Here is a 15,559-nt window from a genome sequence, read left to right as displayed (position 1 = left end):
TACGACTATTCTGATACTTTGTTCCTTTCTATCTTAGTCGCGAGCAATTGTTTATAATTTATAGAGAACCGACAACATGATCTTCTGAGTGTGACACCACACTCCATGTTGTCTACTATATAAATTAATTGAACAATTATATTTAATAAATAAATGCAGATATTGACCAATGTGATTCTTTTATTTCAACAAATAAATATTTACAAAAGTTAGGTTTTTAGTATACACTCTAACAATCTCCCACTTATACTAAAAGACTAAGCTGCCATATCTGTTGCCTTACATCTGATTCTCATCCCCTCTACATGCCGATCAAAAGATTTCACCGGAAGGGCCTTTGTGAAAGGATCTGCTAGGTTATCTTCTGATGCAATCTTGGTGACGACAACTTCTCCTCGCTTGACAATGTCTCGTATCAGGTGGTACTTGCGCTCTATATGTTTACTTGCCTTATGAGCTCGTGGTTCCTTCGAGTTTGCAACTGTACCGCTATTATCACAATAAATTCTGATGATCTTGGGCAAATCAGGAATCACATCTAAGTCCATTAGAAAGTTCCTGAGCCATACAACTTCTTTGGCTGCCTCAGAGGCTGCAACATACTCAGCTTCCATGGTTGAGTCCTAGACGCATTTCTGCTTAACACTCCTCCATGCAATGGCTCCACCTCCTAGAGTAAACACATAGCCTGATGTTGACTTACTATTGTCCCTATCTGATTGGAAGTCCGAATCCGTGTAACCCACAGGGAACAAATCGTCTATTTGGTAAACTATCATATAATCTCTAGTCCTTCTCAGGTACTTCAATATATGCTTTACAGCAGTCCAATGTCCTTGTCCAGGGTTACTCTGATATCTGCTGACCATGCCCACGGTAAAACAGATATCAGGTCTCGTACATAGTATTGCATACATAAGGCTTCCTACAGCCGAAGCATAAGGGACTGCCTTCATTTCCTCCATCTCCTTTGATGTCTTCGCAGACATCTCTTTAGATAAGGCTACTCCATGCCTAAAAGGTAAGAAACCTTTCTTGGAGTTTTGCATGCTAAAACGAACAAGGACCGTATCTATATATGAAGCTTGAGATAGACACAACATTCTTTTCTTGCGATCCCTTATAACTTTGATCCCAAGAATGTGTGCACATTCTCCTAAGTCCTTCATATCAAATTGTTTGGACAACCATACCCTTACGTCCGATAATACCTTGACATTGTTACCAATTAACAAAATATCATCTACGTATAGTACAAGAAATACCACCACGTTTCCGTTACACTTCTTGTATACACAAGACTCATCTAGACACTGAATAAATCCATATGATTGGATTACTTCATTAAACCAGATGTTCCAAGATCTTGAAGCTTGCTTCAGTCCATAAATGGACCGATTGAGCTTACACACTAGATGCTCTTTGCCTTTTTCAATAAATCCCTCTGGTTGCTTCATATGGATGTTTTCTTCAAGATTTCCGTTAAGGAAAGCTGTCTTGACATCCATTTGCCAAATTTCATAATCCATATGAGTGGCAATGGACAAGAGTATCCGGATAGACTTAAGCATGACTACCGACGAAAAAGTCTCCTCATAATCGATTCCCTCTTTCTGAGTATACCCTTTCGCAACAAATCTTGCTTTGAAGGTTTCTACCTTCCCATCTATCCCTCTTTTCCTTTTGTAGATCCACTTGCATCCAATGGCTTTTACACCATCAAGTGGTTCTACAAGCTCCTAGACTTTATTAGAGTACATAGACTCTATTTCAGAATTCATTGCCTTTTGCCAAGATACTGCATCTATATCTTGGAGTGCTTCATCATATGTCCGGGGATCAGGATCATGTTTACCCGGGATTAAGTCCGAAGACTCTCCCAAAAACATGAATCTCTCAGGCTGCCTTACAACCCTCCCCCTATGACGAAGCACCGTCTGTGGTTGTGTATCATGTGTGACACGTGTTGTAGTCTCTTATGGTACTTCATCTTGTACTGTTGGTACTGAAGTAGACGTGTCCTCTCTAAGTTCTTCTAGAATAATTTTGCTACTGGGCTTATGATCCATTATATAGTCTTCTTCTAAAAACTAGGCATTGGTGCTAACAATGACCTTTTGGTCTTTAGGACTATAAAATAAATCACCTTTCGTTCCTCTGGGATAACCCACAAACACACAAACTTCTGTACGAGATTCTAACTTATTAGTATCTGGTTTCAGCACATGTTCTGGACTACCCCAAATCCGAATATATCTTAGACTGGGCTTCCGCCCATTCCACAATTTTGTGGGAGTAGAAGATACTGATTTAGAAGGTACTAAGTTTAGAATGTGCGCTGTTGTTTCCAGAGCGTATTCCCAAAACGAATTTGGTAATTCTGAATAGCTCATCATCGATCTAACCATCTTCATAAGAGTCATATTCCTTCGTTCTGCCACACCATTCTGTTGGGGTGTACCAGGTGCAGACAATTGGGATTGAATACCGGCCTCTGATAAGTAATTCCTAAACTCTCCTAAGAGGTATTCGCCACCACGATCAGATCGTAGTGTCTTGATACTTTTACCTAGACGTTTCTCCACATCAGCCTTGTACTTTTTGAACTTATCAAAGCACTCAGACTTGCGGTGCATCAGGTAAATGTATCCATATCTTGAATAATCGTCTATAAAAGAGACAAAATATTCAAAACCACCTCTAGCCTGGATAGACATAGGACCACACAAATCAGAATGACCCAATTTTAATGCTTCTTTGGCTCTATACCCCTTGGCCTTAAAAGGTCTCTTAGTCATTTTACCTTCCAAGCAGGATTCACATGTTGGAAAGTTTTCCAACTCTAATGGACCTAAGAGTCCGTCGGCTACAAGCCTTTGAATCCTACTTAAGTTAATATGACCAAGCCTTAGATGCCAAAGATGCGTTTGGTTCATTTCCAAGGTTCTTTTCTCTTATTAGAGTTAGAAGATGTGTTATTAATTTTCATATTTTGCTTTGTGGGAGAAATTGGATTTAAAGTATATAAATTGCCAACCAATGCACCAGAACAGATAATCACCTTATTTCTCTTTATAACCACATTGTTACTAAAAGAAATTGAATATCCATCCAAATACAGTTTAGAAACTGAAATTAAATTCTTTCTAAAACTGGGTACATAAAAACAATTTCTTAAAACTAAATTTTTATTCCTATTAAAAGATAAGTAGACGTCTCCCACTGCAATTGCCGCCACCTTAGTAGCATTGCCCATGTAGACGGTAATCTCTCATTCAGTTAGTCATCGGGTTTCCTGGAACCCTTGCAAGGAATTACAGACATGATCAGTGGCTCCCGTATCTATATACCAGGTGCTGGTAGATAACACCGCTAAATATGTTTCAACAACTAGAGTATGAGATATACCTTTATTGTTCTGATTCCTACGAGGACAGTCCGCCTTCCAATGTCCTGTCTGTTTGCAAATGAAGCACTTGCCTTTCGGCTTCTTCATTCCAGCTTTTTGTCCCTGAGGTTTATTCACTTTCACTTTCTTCGCTGAAAAGACCTGTTTCTTCTTCTTCTTGCCTTTCGGCTTAGAAGTAGAACCATTTTCAGTATAGTGAATCTGAGAACTTTGACGAAATATACCTTCTGCTGCCTGTAGTTCTGTCAGAAGTTCCGCCAATGCATACTCTCTTTTGTTCATGTTATAGTTCAGGCGGAACTGCTCAAAACTTCTAGGTAGCGTTTGGAGAATTATATCGACCTGGGTTTCCCCATCGATTTCTCCTCCAAGGACTTGTATTTCATTCAGATAAGCCATCATTTTGAGGATATAATCCCTTACGGGTGTCCCCTCTGTAACGCCCCGCCTCCTACTGACTACGCTGTGAGGCCGAGCGTCACATTATGCTGTGCTAAGCTATATCCATGACCATCACTAGTCTAGGTGCGGAAAGTTGTACCAATTTAAAACTTTACTAAGCTAACACAAGTTCTTGGTCCTACATGTGCTAAGGGATGCAATCTAAGGTATACATGGCATATCCTACATCCCCTATGGTCAAGGAGCTGAATTACAAGGTCACTTGGTCCAAACCCAACTTCCTAATCGATCCAGGTTGAACTCAATCGATTGCAAGCTGTTGGATCGATCCATGGATCGATTCCAATTGCTACTGTGCTCGGGGTAATATTCTGGATCGATCGGCTGATCGATCCATACTGGTCAATCGATCCAGTGATAGATTCCAGCGCTCTCTGTTCGCGGGAGCGATTTCCCGATCGATCAAATGATCGATCCCGGAACTCTCTGTTTGCGACAGAATGCGACTGGATCGATCGGCTGATCGATCCAGAAGCTTACTGTTCACGGTACCAGGCTCCCAATCGATCCGCTGATCGATTGAGGGCCCCAATCGATCAGCTGATCGATTGGGGTTTCTAATTTCGCAGCAAAGCTCTGATTTCAGCACTGTTTCGTGCCAAGATCACATACATAAGTTCTATAACAACTGGAGAACATTCTAATAGCAACAACTAGTATCCTAAATGTGGTCACTAACAATCTAAGCAGATTTTCTATAATTCCATGCATTTAGATAACTAAATAAGAAAAGAGTAACATAATAAGAAACACTAAATTCTTAAATGTTCTAGTTCTTCCAAGGTCTTCATTCCAGGTTCCATCCACACACATCTTCCTTGCATTAACCTCCAGCCTCCGCTAGTCCATCTATCCTTTACCTTTATCTGCAGTATAAGGAAAGAAGTATCTGTAAGCTTTAGAGCTTAGTAAGGAAACCATCTACCTCACAAAAACATGCATACGATGAAATCATGCTTTTAAAACATGCTATTTGAAATATATATATACTGAACATGTAAGAGCATAGCATGACATACAAACAAATTAGTCATGGCAATAAGTGCTAACATAAGCTACCATATTGTATCAATAGAAAACTAAACTAATACAAAAACTGAGCTGAGCTAATTCTAAACTACTGCTAAAGCTATACTGAATTCACATAACTATTTGTGAGAGTTCGAAAACCATATATATATAATAGATGAAAATACTAATCATGCTGTTGATGGGCTCGACAACTGTACTTGCTGTGCGCGCATCCCTAACTAAACCCGGGGTTGCAAATTTTGAATCTAGTAGGGTTTACTAGGTTAGCTGAACCTAGGGACGACTATGGAAGCTCAACCCAATGGATATCTTATCCAGTACAGTGCCACTGATAAAATAAAATACTAGTTATAGCTGAATTTTGCTGTTCTTGCTATTTCTAGGTTATCTGAACCCAGAGCTAGGTTATTTGAACCTAGAGGCGACTATGGGAGCCCACCCATTGGACCGTAGTCCCATATAAGCTGTACTAAAGCTAAACATACTGAATGAATGCTTCCATTGCATTTAGCTAAGCTAGTAAAATGCTTAAGTTGCATTTTAACCGTGCTAAAATTTAATCGAACACTTGGTATGCGCTAATTCGCATCCTTTGTGCCGAAAATCTACATACTACTAAACTGAATCATAAAATTCATATGGAAGCTACTTATACTGCAGGTGAGGGGTTTCTTACCTCCTGCTCTAATTTTCTTACGATTCTAATCGCTAGATTTCCGGAGGAGACGATCCTTTCGACGATCTTCTCGCGTCTACGTGTTCTTCTCGCGGAGAGGAGCACCCTCGTATCCTTGATGTCGCCGGGAGGTACTCCTACGCTCCTCAAGATGGAACCCTAAGTCTTCTTGAGGTTGGCGCCGAGAGATGAGGGAGAAAGAGAGAGGGTCGGCGGGTGAGGTTTGAGGGAAAAAGTTTTCTCGTTTAAGAAAATAACAATTCCTCACTTAATTTCCCTATTTATATTAAGTGAGTAATTCAGCCCAACTCAAATATAAATATAATTGTTTCCCTTTCCTTTCAGCACGGCCCTGCTGGGTTCACTTGGTCACTAAAGCTATCTAAAGGTTATCGGACTCGATAGGTCCCGGGTTCGATTCCCGCTTAAGCTATTTTACGTTTCTATTTATTTTTGCTATTTCGGCTACTCTAAAAATTTCATAAAAATATTCTAAAATTCTAGAAAAATACTAGGATATTTTTAATAATTATTTTGAGAATTTTCGGGCGTTACAATCCCCCATATCTTATAAAAAGTTCGTCCTCGAACTTAGAATAACTCTGGGTACTTCTGTCTCATACTGGCTTCTGTCTCCCAAATTGCCTCTTCTGTTATGTGATTTTGCCAAATAACTTTTACTAATGGTACTTTCTTGTTCCGCAATTTCTTAACTGCTCGGTCTATTATCTGAATAGGCCGACTGTCATACCTGAGGTCTTCACGGACTTGTACCGACTAGGGCTCAATCACCTGGGTGACATCTGGGATATGCTTCTTCAGCATAGAGACATGAAATACATTATGGATGGCTGACATATCCTGTGGTAGCTCTAGCTCATATGCTACCTTGCCAACTCTTCTAGTGATAAGGTATGGTCCCACATATCTGGGACTTAGTTTGCCCTTCTTCCCAAAACGCATTACTCCCTTCATGGGAGCCACTCTGAGGAATACTGTATCCCCAACTGAAAATTCTAGGGGTTTGTGCCGCGTATCAGTATAGCTTTTCTGGCGGCTCTGAGCTGTATAGCTGCTGTGGTATCTGCTACTAGATCTGTCTGAAGTTCTAGTTCTTTCTATTCACCACTCTCATACCAGCAGATTGGAGATCTACACCTCCGCCTATAAAGAGCCTCGTAAGGTGCCATGCCGATGGTGGCCTGATAGCTATTGTTGTATGTAAATTCTGCTAAACTCAGATATTTGCACCAACTTCCCTTGAAGTCTAGGGCAAATGCTCGGAGCATATCTTCGAGTACCTGATTTACTCGCTCCGTCTGACCATCTGTCTGAGGATGGAAAGCTGTGCTAAATTTTAACTTAGTGCCCATTGCTGACTGTACACACTCCCAGAAGTGTGATGTGAATCGACTGTCTTTGTCTGAAATAATGGTTCGTGGAACTTCATGTAGTCTAACGATCTCCTTGAGATACAACTGAGCTAGCTGTTCCATGGAATAGAATATCCTGATAGCTAAGAAGTGGGCTGATTTAGTCAACCTATCGACTACTACCCAGATGGCGTCAAAACCATTCATGGTTCTGGGTAGTCCCACTATGAAATCCATAGAAATATCCTCCCACTTCCATTCTGGGATCTGGATAGGCTGCAGAACTCCTCCTGGCCTCTGGTGTTCTGCCTTGACCCTCTGACAGGTTAGACAGATACTGACATATCTAGCAATGTCTCTTTTCATCCCAGGCCACCAAAAACGTCTCTTCAGGTCTTGGTACATTTTGGTGGAGCCCGGATGCATCGCGTAGGGAGTCATGTGAGCCTCGTCTAAAATCTTGCTTTGTAGTTCCTTCTGATCTGGAACAGATAGTCTGTCACCAAAATATAATACCCCACTATCTGAGGCCCTGAACTCTCCACTTTCTGATTCTGTTAACCCTTGCTTGATTTTCTGGATTTCAGGATCCTGTTCCTGAGCTGTCTGGATGTCACCAAGCAGGGTAGATGCTAATGTCATAGTAGAGAGCTGTCCCACTATAAGTTCGAGACCGAAATCTGTGATCTCCCTCTATAGGGGCGGTGACATGGCTACTAGTGATAATAAGGTAGCACTGGACTTCCTGCTAAGCGCATCTGCTACCTTATTGGCTTTTCCTGGGTGGTAGAGGATATCTATATCGTAGTCTTTGACCAGCTCAAGTCATCTGCGCTGTCGCATATTCAGATCCTTCTGAGTGAAGAAGTACTTCAAACTCTGATGATCTGTATACACTCTACACTGAGCTCCATACAAGTAGTGTCTCCAAATTTTGAGAGCGAACACTACTGCTGCAAGCTCAAGGTCATGAGTAGGGTAATTCTTCTCATATTCCTTGAGTTGTCTGGAGGCATAGACGATCACCTTACCATCTTGCATCAGTACTGCTCCTAATCCCAATTTAGAGGCATCACTATAAATATCAAAGTTGTCTATATTTTCTGGTAGAGTCAAAAATGGGAGCACTAGTCAATCTCCTCTTTAGCTCACTGAAACTGTTCTCATAGTCTTCTGTCCACTGAAATTTTATGTTCTTCCTGGTGAGAGCTGTCAGTGGGGAGGTTATCCTAGAGAAATCCTCTACAAATTTTCTGTAATAACCTGCTAATCCCAAAAAGCTTCTGATCTCACTTGCGTTCTTGGGTCTTTTCCAGTTACTCACAGCTTCTATTTTACTGGGGTCTACCATGATACCATCCTTTGAGATGATGTGACCTAGGAAGGACACCTGATCTAACCAAAATTCACATTTCGTGAACTTGGCGTACAGCTGGTTCTGCTGAAGGGTCTGCAATACTATTCTCAGGTGTTCTGCGTGTTCTTCCTGAGTTCCTGAATAGATAAGAATGTCATCGATAAATACAATAACAAATCTATCTAGGTAGTCCCTGAATACTCTGTTCATAAGGTCCATGAAAGTAGCTGGAGCATTTGTCACGCCAAAGGGCATGACTACGAACTCGTAATGTCCGTATCTAGTCCTGAATGCTGTCTTGGGTATATCCCCTTCTTTAACCTTCACCTGATGATAACCTGATCTGAGGTCTATCTTAGAGAACACTGCTGCTCCCTTTAGCTGATTGAACATGTCATCAATTCTGGGAAGAGGATACCTATTCTTGATCGTGACTTAGTTCAGTGCCTGGTAATCTATACACAGGCGCATGCTCCCGTCCTTCTTCTTCACGAACAATACAGGCGCTCCCCATGGTGAGTGACTAGGACGTATGAAGCCCTTGTCAAGCAACTCCTGTAGTTGCTCATGAAGTTCCTTCAGTTCTGCTGGAGCTATGCGGTAGGGTGCTTTAGAGATAGGATTTGTACCGGGAATGAGTTTTATCTCAAATTCAATCTCCCTGTCTGGTGCTAGACCTGGTAACTCCTCAGGGAAGATTGCTGGGTAGTCACATACGACTCGGACCTCTGCTAGCTGTTGGTCCTTGTCCTGACTGACATTGACTACATGCGCTAAAAATCCCGTATATCCTGAATCCATTAACTTCTGTGCTTTTAGAGCTGAGAGAAACTTCTTGGCCTTTCTCTTTGGTTCTCCGATGTACTCGAACTGTACTTCTGCTTCCGGTTGGAATACGACTTTCTGTTTACGACACTCTATAGAGGCACCGTATTTGATCAGGAAGTCTATTCCAAAGATGACATCATAATCAGTCATGTCTAGCACTATCAGATCACAAAAGAGTTCTCTGTCTGCTATAATGACTGGCACCGCTCTGAGCCAGTGCGTGGATGCCATAATTTCTCCTGAAGGTAATGTCGTCAGAAACTGACTACTGAGTACCTCTGGGGGTATCGCTAACTTCTCGATAAATGCCCTGGATATATAAGAATGGGTTGCCCCAGTATCGAACAAGACAGTTGTACTTTGCTGTAAAATACTGATCTAACCTGAAACAACTGTCGAGGCATTTGCTACGTCCTCTCTGGTGAGTGAGTAGATCCTCGCATTGGTCGTAGCTGGAGGGGCTTGACCATCTAAAGCGGCCTGCATCTGATGTAGCTGTGCTGGCTGGCCTCCGTACTGAATCGGCTGTGGTTGTGGAGGACTGGTCTTATTTGGGCACTGCTTAGCCATATGCCCTTCCTGTCCACACTCAAAGCATCCTCATGTGCCCTTACGACAAACTCCAGGGTGGAATTTCCCACAAGTAGCACATTTGGGATAACTAGGATGTTTACTAGCTGGTCCTCCTTTCGGGTAACTCCCTGGTTTGCGTTTGTTGCTGGAGTTCCCTTTCCAGTTAGAGCCGTGGGAGCTGTGTCCCTAGTGTTTCTGAGTACCTGAACCTCCTTGTCCTTTGGACTCTGAGAGGACTTGCTTCTGCTGCTTGATATTGTTCTGGTAGTGCTCGGTGGTCAGAGCACTGCTGACTAGTTCTTCGGTGGTTTGCGGCCTATGAACGCCGCCAGCCACGTTCATCGCTATTTCCGGCCTCAGCATCTTGAGCATCAACCGAACTCGTTCTTTTTCTGAGTTGACTAGCATAGACGAGCCAACTGCTGAATTTCTTCACGGCCTCCACCGAAAGGTTGCCTCGGCGAAACTCGATGAACTCGTCGAGTGGCGCAGGACCCGATGTGAAAGAACTCCTCAAGAATTCTTTCTCAAGTCACCCCATGTCATCCGGTTTATTGGGCGCCCGCCTAATTCTCTCCCACTACATACGTGCGTCTGTTAGGCGGAATGAGGCGCACTTCACCTTCTCGTGTTCGGGCCAAGCTCCATCGTTCGGCCCGAAGTATCCAACAGCTTGAGCATCCCATGGTTCACCGTGATGATCCTCCACAAGCGCACTCCCTTCCTCTGATCGAGACTTCTGGTGCTGTAGGCTGAGATGGTGGAACCTCTAAGACTACTGGGTTGCTATGTTTGGTTCCGGGTGACAGTGGGAGTATTCTGATTAGCCTTTAAGGTGACTATCTCTTGTTGCTGAGCCACTAATGCTGTAAGGTCTGGGGGAGGCACTGAACTGCCTGCTTCGTGTTGGGGCTCAGTAGCTGATGCCCTTCTAGTTGGGCGTCCTCTTGCCATTTCTAAAGGAAGAGAGGACATACATAACTAATACTATCACATTTAACTAATTACTATAATCAACCATGTTAAACACTATCATATATCAACATGCTTTAGCTATCTATAAACATGACAGTAAGAAAACATAAGTAAGAGGAGAGGTGTTCTTACTTGGAAGCTGCAGGTTCAATGCTGATGTGTGTGAAGGAAGTATGGAACTTCGCTCTGATACCACTCTCTAACGCCGCGCCTCCTACTGACTACGCTGTGAGGCCGAGCGTCACATTATGCTGTGCTAAGCTATATCCATGACCATCACTAGTCTAGGTGCGGAAAGTTGTACCAATTTAAAACTTTACTAAGCTAACACAAGTTCTTGGTCCTACATGTGCTAAGGGATGCAATCTAAGGTATACATGGCATATCCTACATCCCCTATGGTCAAGGAGCTGAATTACAAGGTCACTTGGTCCAAACCCAACTTCCCAATCGATCCAGGTTGAACTCAATCGATTGCAAGCTGTTGGATCGATCCATGGATCGATTCCGATTGCTACTGTGCTCGGGGTAATATTCTGGATCGATCGGCAGATCAATCCATACTGGTCAATCGATCCAGTGATCGATTCCAGCGCTCTCTGTTCGCGGGAGCGATTTCCTGATCGATCAAACGATCGATCCCGGAACTCTCTGTTTGCGACAGAATGCGACTGGATCGATCGGCTGATCGATCCAGAAGCTTACTGTTCACGGTACTAGGCTCCCAATCGATCCGCTGATCGATTGAGGGCCCCCAATCGATCCGCTGATCGATTGGGGTTTCTGATTTCGCAGCAAAGCTCTGATTTCAGCACTGTTTCGTGCCAAGATCACATACATAAGTTCTATAACAACTGGAGAACATTCTAATAGCAACAACTAGTATCCTAAATGTGGTTACTAACAATCTAAGCAGATTTTCTATAATTCCGTGGATTTAGATAACTAAATAAGCAAAGAGTAACATAATAAGAAACACTAAATTCTTAAATGTTCTAGTTCTTCCAAGGTCTTCATTCCAGGTTCCATACACACATATCTTCCTTGCATTAACCTCCAGCCTCCGCTAGTCCATCTGTCCTTTACCTTTATCTACAGTATAAGGAAAGAAGTATCTGTAAGCTTTAGAGCTTAGTAAGGAAACCATCTACCTCACAAAAACATGCATACGATGAAATCATGCTTTTAAAACATGCTATTTGAAATATATATATACTGAACATGTAAGAGCATAGCATGACATACAAACAAATTAGTCATGGCAACAAGTGCTAACATAAGCTATCATATTGTATCAATAGAAAACTAAACTGATACAAAAACTGAGCTGAGCTAATTCTAAACTACTGCTAAAGCTATACTGAATTCACATAACTATTTGTGAGAGTTCGAAAACCATATATATATAATAGATGAAAATACTAATCATGCTGCTGATGGGCCCGACAACTGTACTTGCTGTGCGCGCATCCCTAACTAAACCCGGGGTTGTAAATTTCGAATCTAGTAGGGTTTACTAGGTTAGCTGAACCTAGGGACGACTATGGAAGCCCAACCCAATGGATATCTAATCCAGTACAGTGCCACTGATAAAATAAAATACTAGTTATAGCTGAATTTTACTGTTCTTGCTATTTCTAGGTTATCTGAACCCAGAGTTAGGTTATCTGAACCTAGAGGCGATTATGGGAGCCCACCCATTGGACCGTAGTCCCATATAAGCTGTACTAAAGCTAAACATACTGAATGAATGCTTCCATTGCATTTAGCTAACTAGTAAAATGTTTAAGTTGCATTTTAACCGTGCTCAAGAAAAACCCTCATAGACATCGGTGGAACAACAACAGTTTTAAGCAAAAACCAATGTTTTTGAATATTTTACATCGGTTTTTCCAAAAACCGATGTCTATGAGCGCAGATTTTCGCTCATAGACATCGGTTTTTTTAGCCGATGTCTATGAGCGCCTTTTTTTCATTAATAGACACCGATTTTAACCGCGGTTTTTAAAACCCGGTGTCTATGAACCAAAATTCTGGCGGTCTTTTTTAGCGTGCTTTCTTTTGGGCTTCTCCTCGCCAACCATAAATCGAAACCCTAATCCTCCGCAATGGATCTCTCGATGGCGATGTGGATGGCGGCGGTCGTCGGCGCTGTCACTGTCTACGACGATTTAGGGAGTATCAGAGCAGTAACACAATAAGAAGGTTGAGGCGACCATCTTCTCACATTGCACTCAGATGTGCTCAACCATCTTCTCACATACTCTCCCCTCTCCGTCAAGGTATTCTCCCCAAACCCTTCAATCCTCTCCGTGTGCCTCGTTTTCTCTCGATCTCACGGCGATGTTTTTGATGTAGGTCGAGCGGATATGGTCCGGATCCAAGAACGCTTGATACTCCGACCGCTTAACTCTCTCAATCCCCTTCTGCCTTGACTATATCAAATATGAGAATAATCGAAGACCCCCCTATTTGAGTTATTGTCGTTTTCTTTTTTTGCCCTAATTGGAATCGGATTCCTTTCAGGGTATGTAATCTACAACGCGCTCCACAGCGCCGGATGTCGTCTTTTCGCTCCACCCTACTTCCGCGCTCTCATGGTCCAACCGGCACCCCTCCGCTCTTCACTCTCCCTCTTTTGTTAGAGTTCCTGCGATCCGCTCCTTCGGCTAAGCGCAAGATGGCCAACCCCTTCCTCCTCTTCTTGCCGATCGCGTCTTGGTTTCTACAGATTTGGGCATCGGATGTGGTAGGCTCGTTGTATTTATAACCCTACTCTGCTAAATATGTTTTTTTAGCCTTAACTAATTGTTTATGGCTTATGATTCAGCTGTTCTACGAGTCGTTTGATGAACCTTTTGATGGTCGGTGGATCGTCTCAAGGAAGGGGGACTATGGAGGTACCTAATTTATCATCAGATCGTCGTTCGAATGTGTATCTGTGATGTTTATTGGTAAATAGCTAAGGTTCCAAAGCTTCCAATCGGTTGCTATGCTTTATGTTTTCCTGTGCAAAAACCTGTTTTGTTTTGTGATCGAGACATGATTTGGGCATTTGTTTCTTGATATCTTTGATTAGAACGAGTGAATGAACCAGTAAAAGCTCGAAAAATCCACGTCGTCAGAGAAATGAAGATCCAGAGAAATATAATGACGACAAGCAAAGATCGACAAGATCCAACGACAGCAACCGTGAGAGTAAACCTGCTGAAAGAGCTGCGAGAAATCCTACATCAGACAGGAGGTTGGCATCGGAAGGTACTCCTGGAAGAATTAGATCAAAGGCCAATACAACAGAAAGATATTCTTTAGAACTTTATTATGCAGTTGCATGTTCCAGCTCTTGGTTCAACATTCACATCTGATGTACATGTCGGAGAATTGGAAACCCGACTAGATGTTGATTTTGCATCTTCAAGAGACTCTACCAGGTCGTTAAGCCATATTTGGAACTTCAGCCTTTCAGATCTAACAACCGACCGCGAAAACTTAGGTAATCAATGATATGATGTCACAAGCAGAATTATTTATTAATCGATGGCTAACACATTGATCTCCTATTGCTGTTTGCTTTATGGAAGATCTTGGAGCAATTGGCGACTACAGTGACTCCCCATTCCTTTCATTTGGTTCAGATCTCTTGCTCGATTTGCCAGTTGAGGATGATGTAGGTAATTAACTTAGTTTTAGACTCAAAACCATAACATCACAAGTTCTGAAAATTCTAGTTGGATCTTCAAGTTTTAAGAATGCTTTGAATTCCACTTGAGCAAATACTGATAAAGAGGATTAATTCCAAAACAAAAAATTAATTCACTCAAAGTCTCAAACACAAGAATTGACTGACATGCTTTTGATTTTTTTTCGTTTATGTTTCAGTTGAGTATTTTGCTGATCAAATAAGTGGCTCGAGCTTGCAGTCAGGTGAAGATAAAGCATATATAAACAGGGCTGAGGAAACAAATTAGTGGACCTCCAGTAATAGTTCATACAATTTCATTGCCTTTTCCATAATCAGAGAGCTTAAACTGCAACTATGTTCTACTGTTAGAGATTTAGTTAGTGCAGGTATCAAACAAAAGGAAATGCTGTTATTCTCAGCAATGTATTATTATACTCACTGAATCATGTACAGGACAAAAAAATCAACTGAAATACCCTAAACTTGTAAGATTTCACTGTCAACCTCTTCATCGATAAGTCATGTTCAAACATTGTGCAAGGCTTGCAAATGACATGAGGGTAAAATGGCATGATTTCCAATTTGGAAGTGAAAAAACAGTTATGCTAATGGTGCTTATCTGGATGGCAGCCTTCTCATGATGATGTAGCAGTGCCACCTTTTGCTGAGTGGGATGAGAATGATCCGGTGTCCGGTGAGAAGTACACTGGCATCTTCAAGTTGATAGCTGAAAATCGAAGAACTCCAGGAACCCCGTATCAGCCACCGGAGCCAAACATTCAACAGGAAACTACTACAAAAGCTCAGGTAATCACCACATCATATTTCCTTAACAAGTTGCTGCAGAGACTAGTTTACAATCATATTTGTAGTAGAGACTACGATCTTTACAATGAGAAATCTCAAATGCAGCAGCTAGATGTGCTGCAGTAATAGTTGCATTTGACTAGTAGTTGCTGCACATCGTAACTGTCCTGATTGTAGGAGGAATCAGGCTTACAGAGGCTTCACTTTCTGCAATTGAAGCTTTATGAACTCTACCATTTAACCACAATGGTTTTCCTGCTTAACTTCTTTGCTTCCTCATATTTTTCCCAATTTTTTGCTTCCGTTACAATGGTAGGCACTCATATTAACCGGAACTAAATTTGTGTTTGCGGAAGATATATCCAAGATAAAATTATAGTGAAAG

The 15,559-nt window shown here is 42.0% G+C and overlaps 1 protein-coding gene across 8 annotated transcripts; it reads left to right on the top strand.

Annotated features, from left to right (window-relative positions):
- The first annotated feature begins 12,780 nt into the window (after nt 1-12,780).
- LOC121970769 lies at nt 12,781-15,102 on the top strand. 8 transcript variants are annotated; one of them, XM_042521715.1, is made up of 9 exons: nt 12,785-12,967; nt 13,044-13,434; nt 13,516-13,585; nt 13,765-13,943; nt 14,013-14,178; nt 14,267-14,356; nt 14,565-14,753; nt 14,821-14,852; nt 14,998-15,102. In XM_042521715.1, exons 2-7 carry the CDS (start codon nt 13,246-13,248, stop codon nt 14,651-14,653), a joined length of 783 nt encoding a protein of 260 aa, XP_042377649.1. In that variant the 5' UTR covers nt 12,785-12,967; nt 13,044-13,245; the 3' UTR covers nt 14,654-14,753; nt 14,821-14,852; nt 14,998-15,102. The 8 variants fall into 8 exon arrangements, with proteins under 8 accessions (XP_042377651.1, XP_042377652.1, XP_042377653.1 ...); XM_042521713.1 differs by having other exon boundaries at nt 14,821-14,927; XM_042521717.1 differs by having other exon boundaries at nt 12,781-12,967; nt 14,267-14,352; nt 14,606-14,927.
- The last annotated feature ends 457 nt before the right edge of the window (nt 15,103-15,559 follow it).

The sequence above is a fragment of the Zingiber officinale genome, chromosome 4A (assembly GCF_018446385.1).
Source record: "Zingiber officinale cultivar Zhangliang chromosome 4A, Zo_v1.1, whole genome shotgun sequence".
Classification (NCBI taxonomy): domain Eukaryota; kingdom Viridiplantae; phylum Streptophyta; class Magnoliopsida; order Zingiberales; family Zingiberaceae; genus Zingiber; species Zingiber officinale.
The sequence above is the reverse complement of the archived record's forward strand: the minus strand, read 5'-3'. Positions and strand labels throughout refer to the sequence as shown.

Coding starts and splice junctions, on each gene's coding strand:
- LOC121970769 (XM_042521716.1), top strand. CDS start 13,246: ATGTCGTCTTTTCGCTCCACCCTACTTCCGCGCTCTCATGGTCCAACC. Junction 13,435..13,515: donor AGATTTGGGCATCGGATGTG/GTAGGCTCGTTG, acceptor CTTATGATTCAG/CTGTTCTACGAGTCGTTTGA. Junction 14,357..14,564: donor GCCAGTTGAGGATGATGTAG/GTAATTAACTTA, acceptor TTTATGTTTCAG/TTGAGTATTTTGCTGATCAA.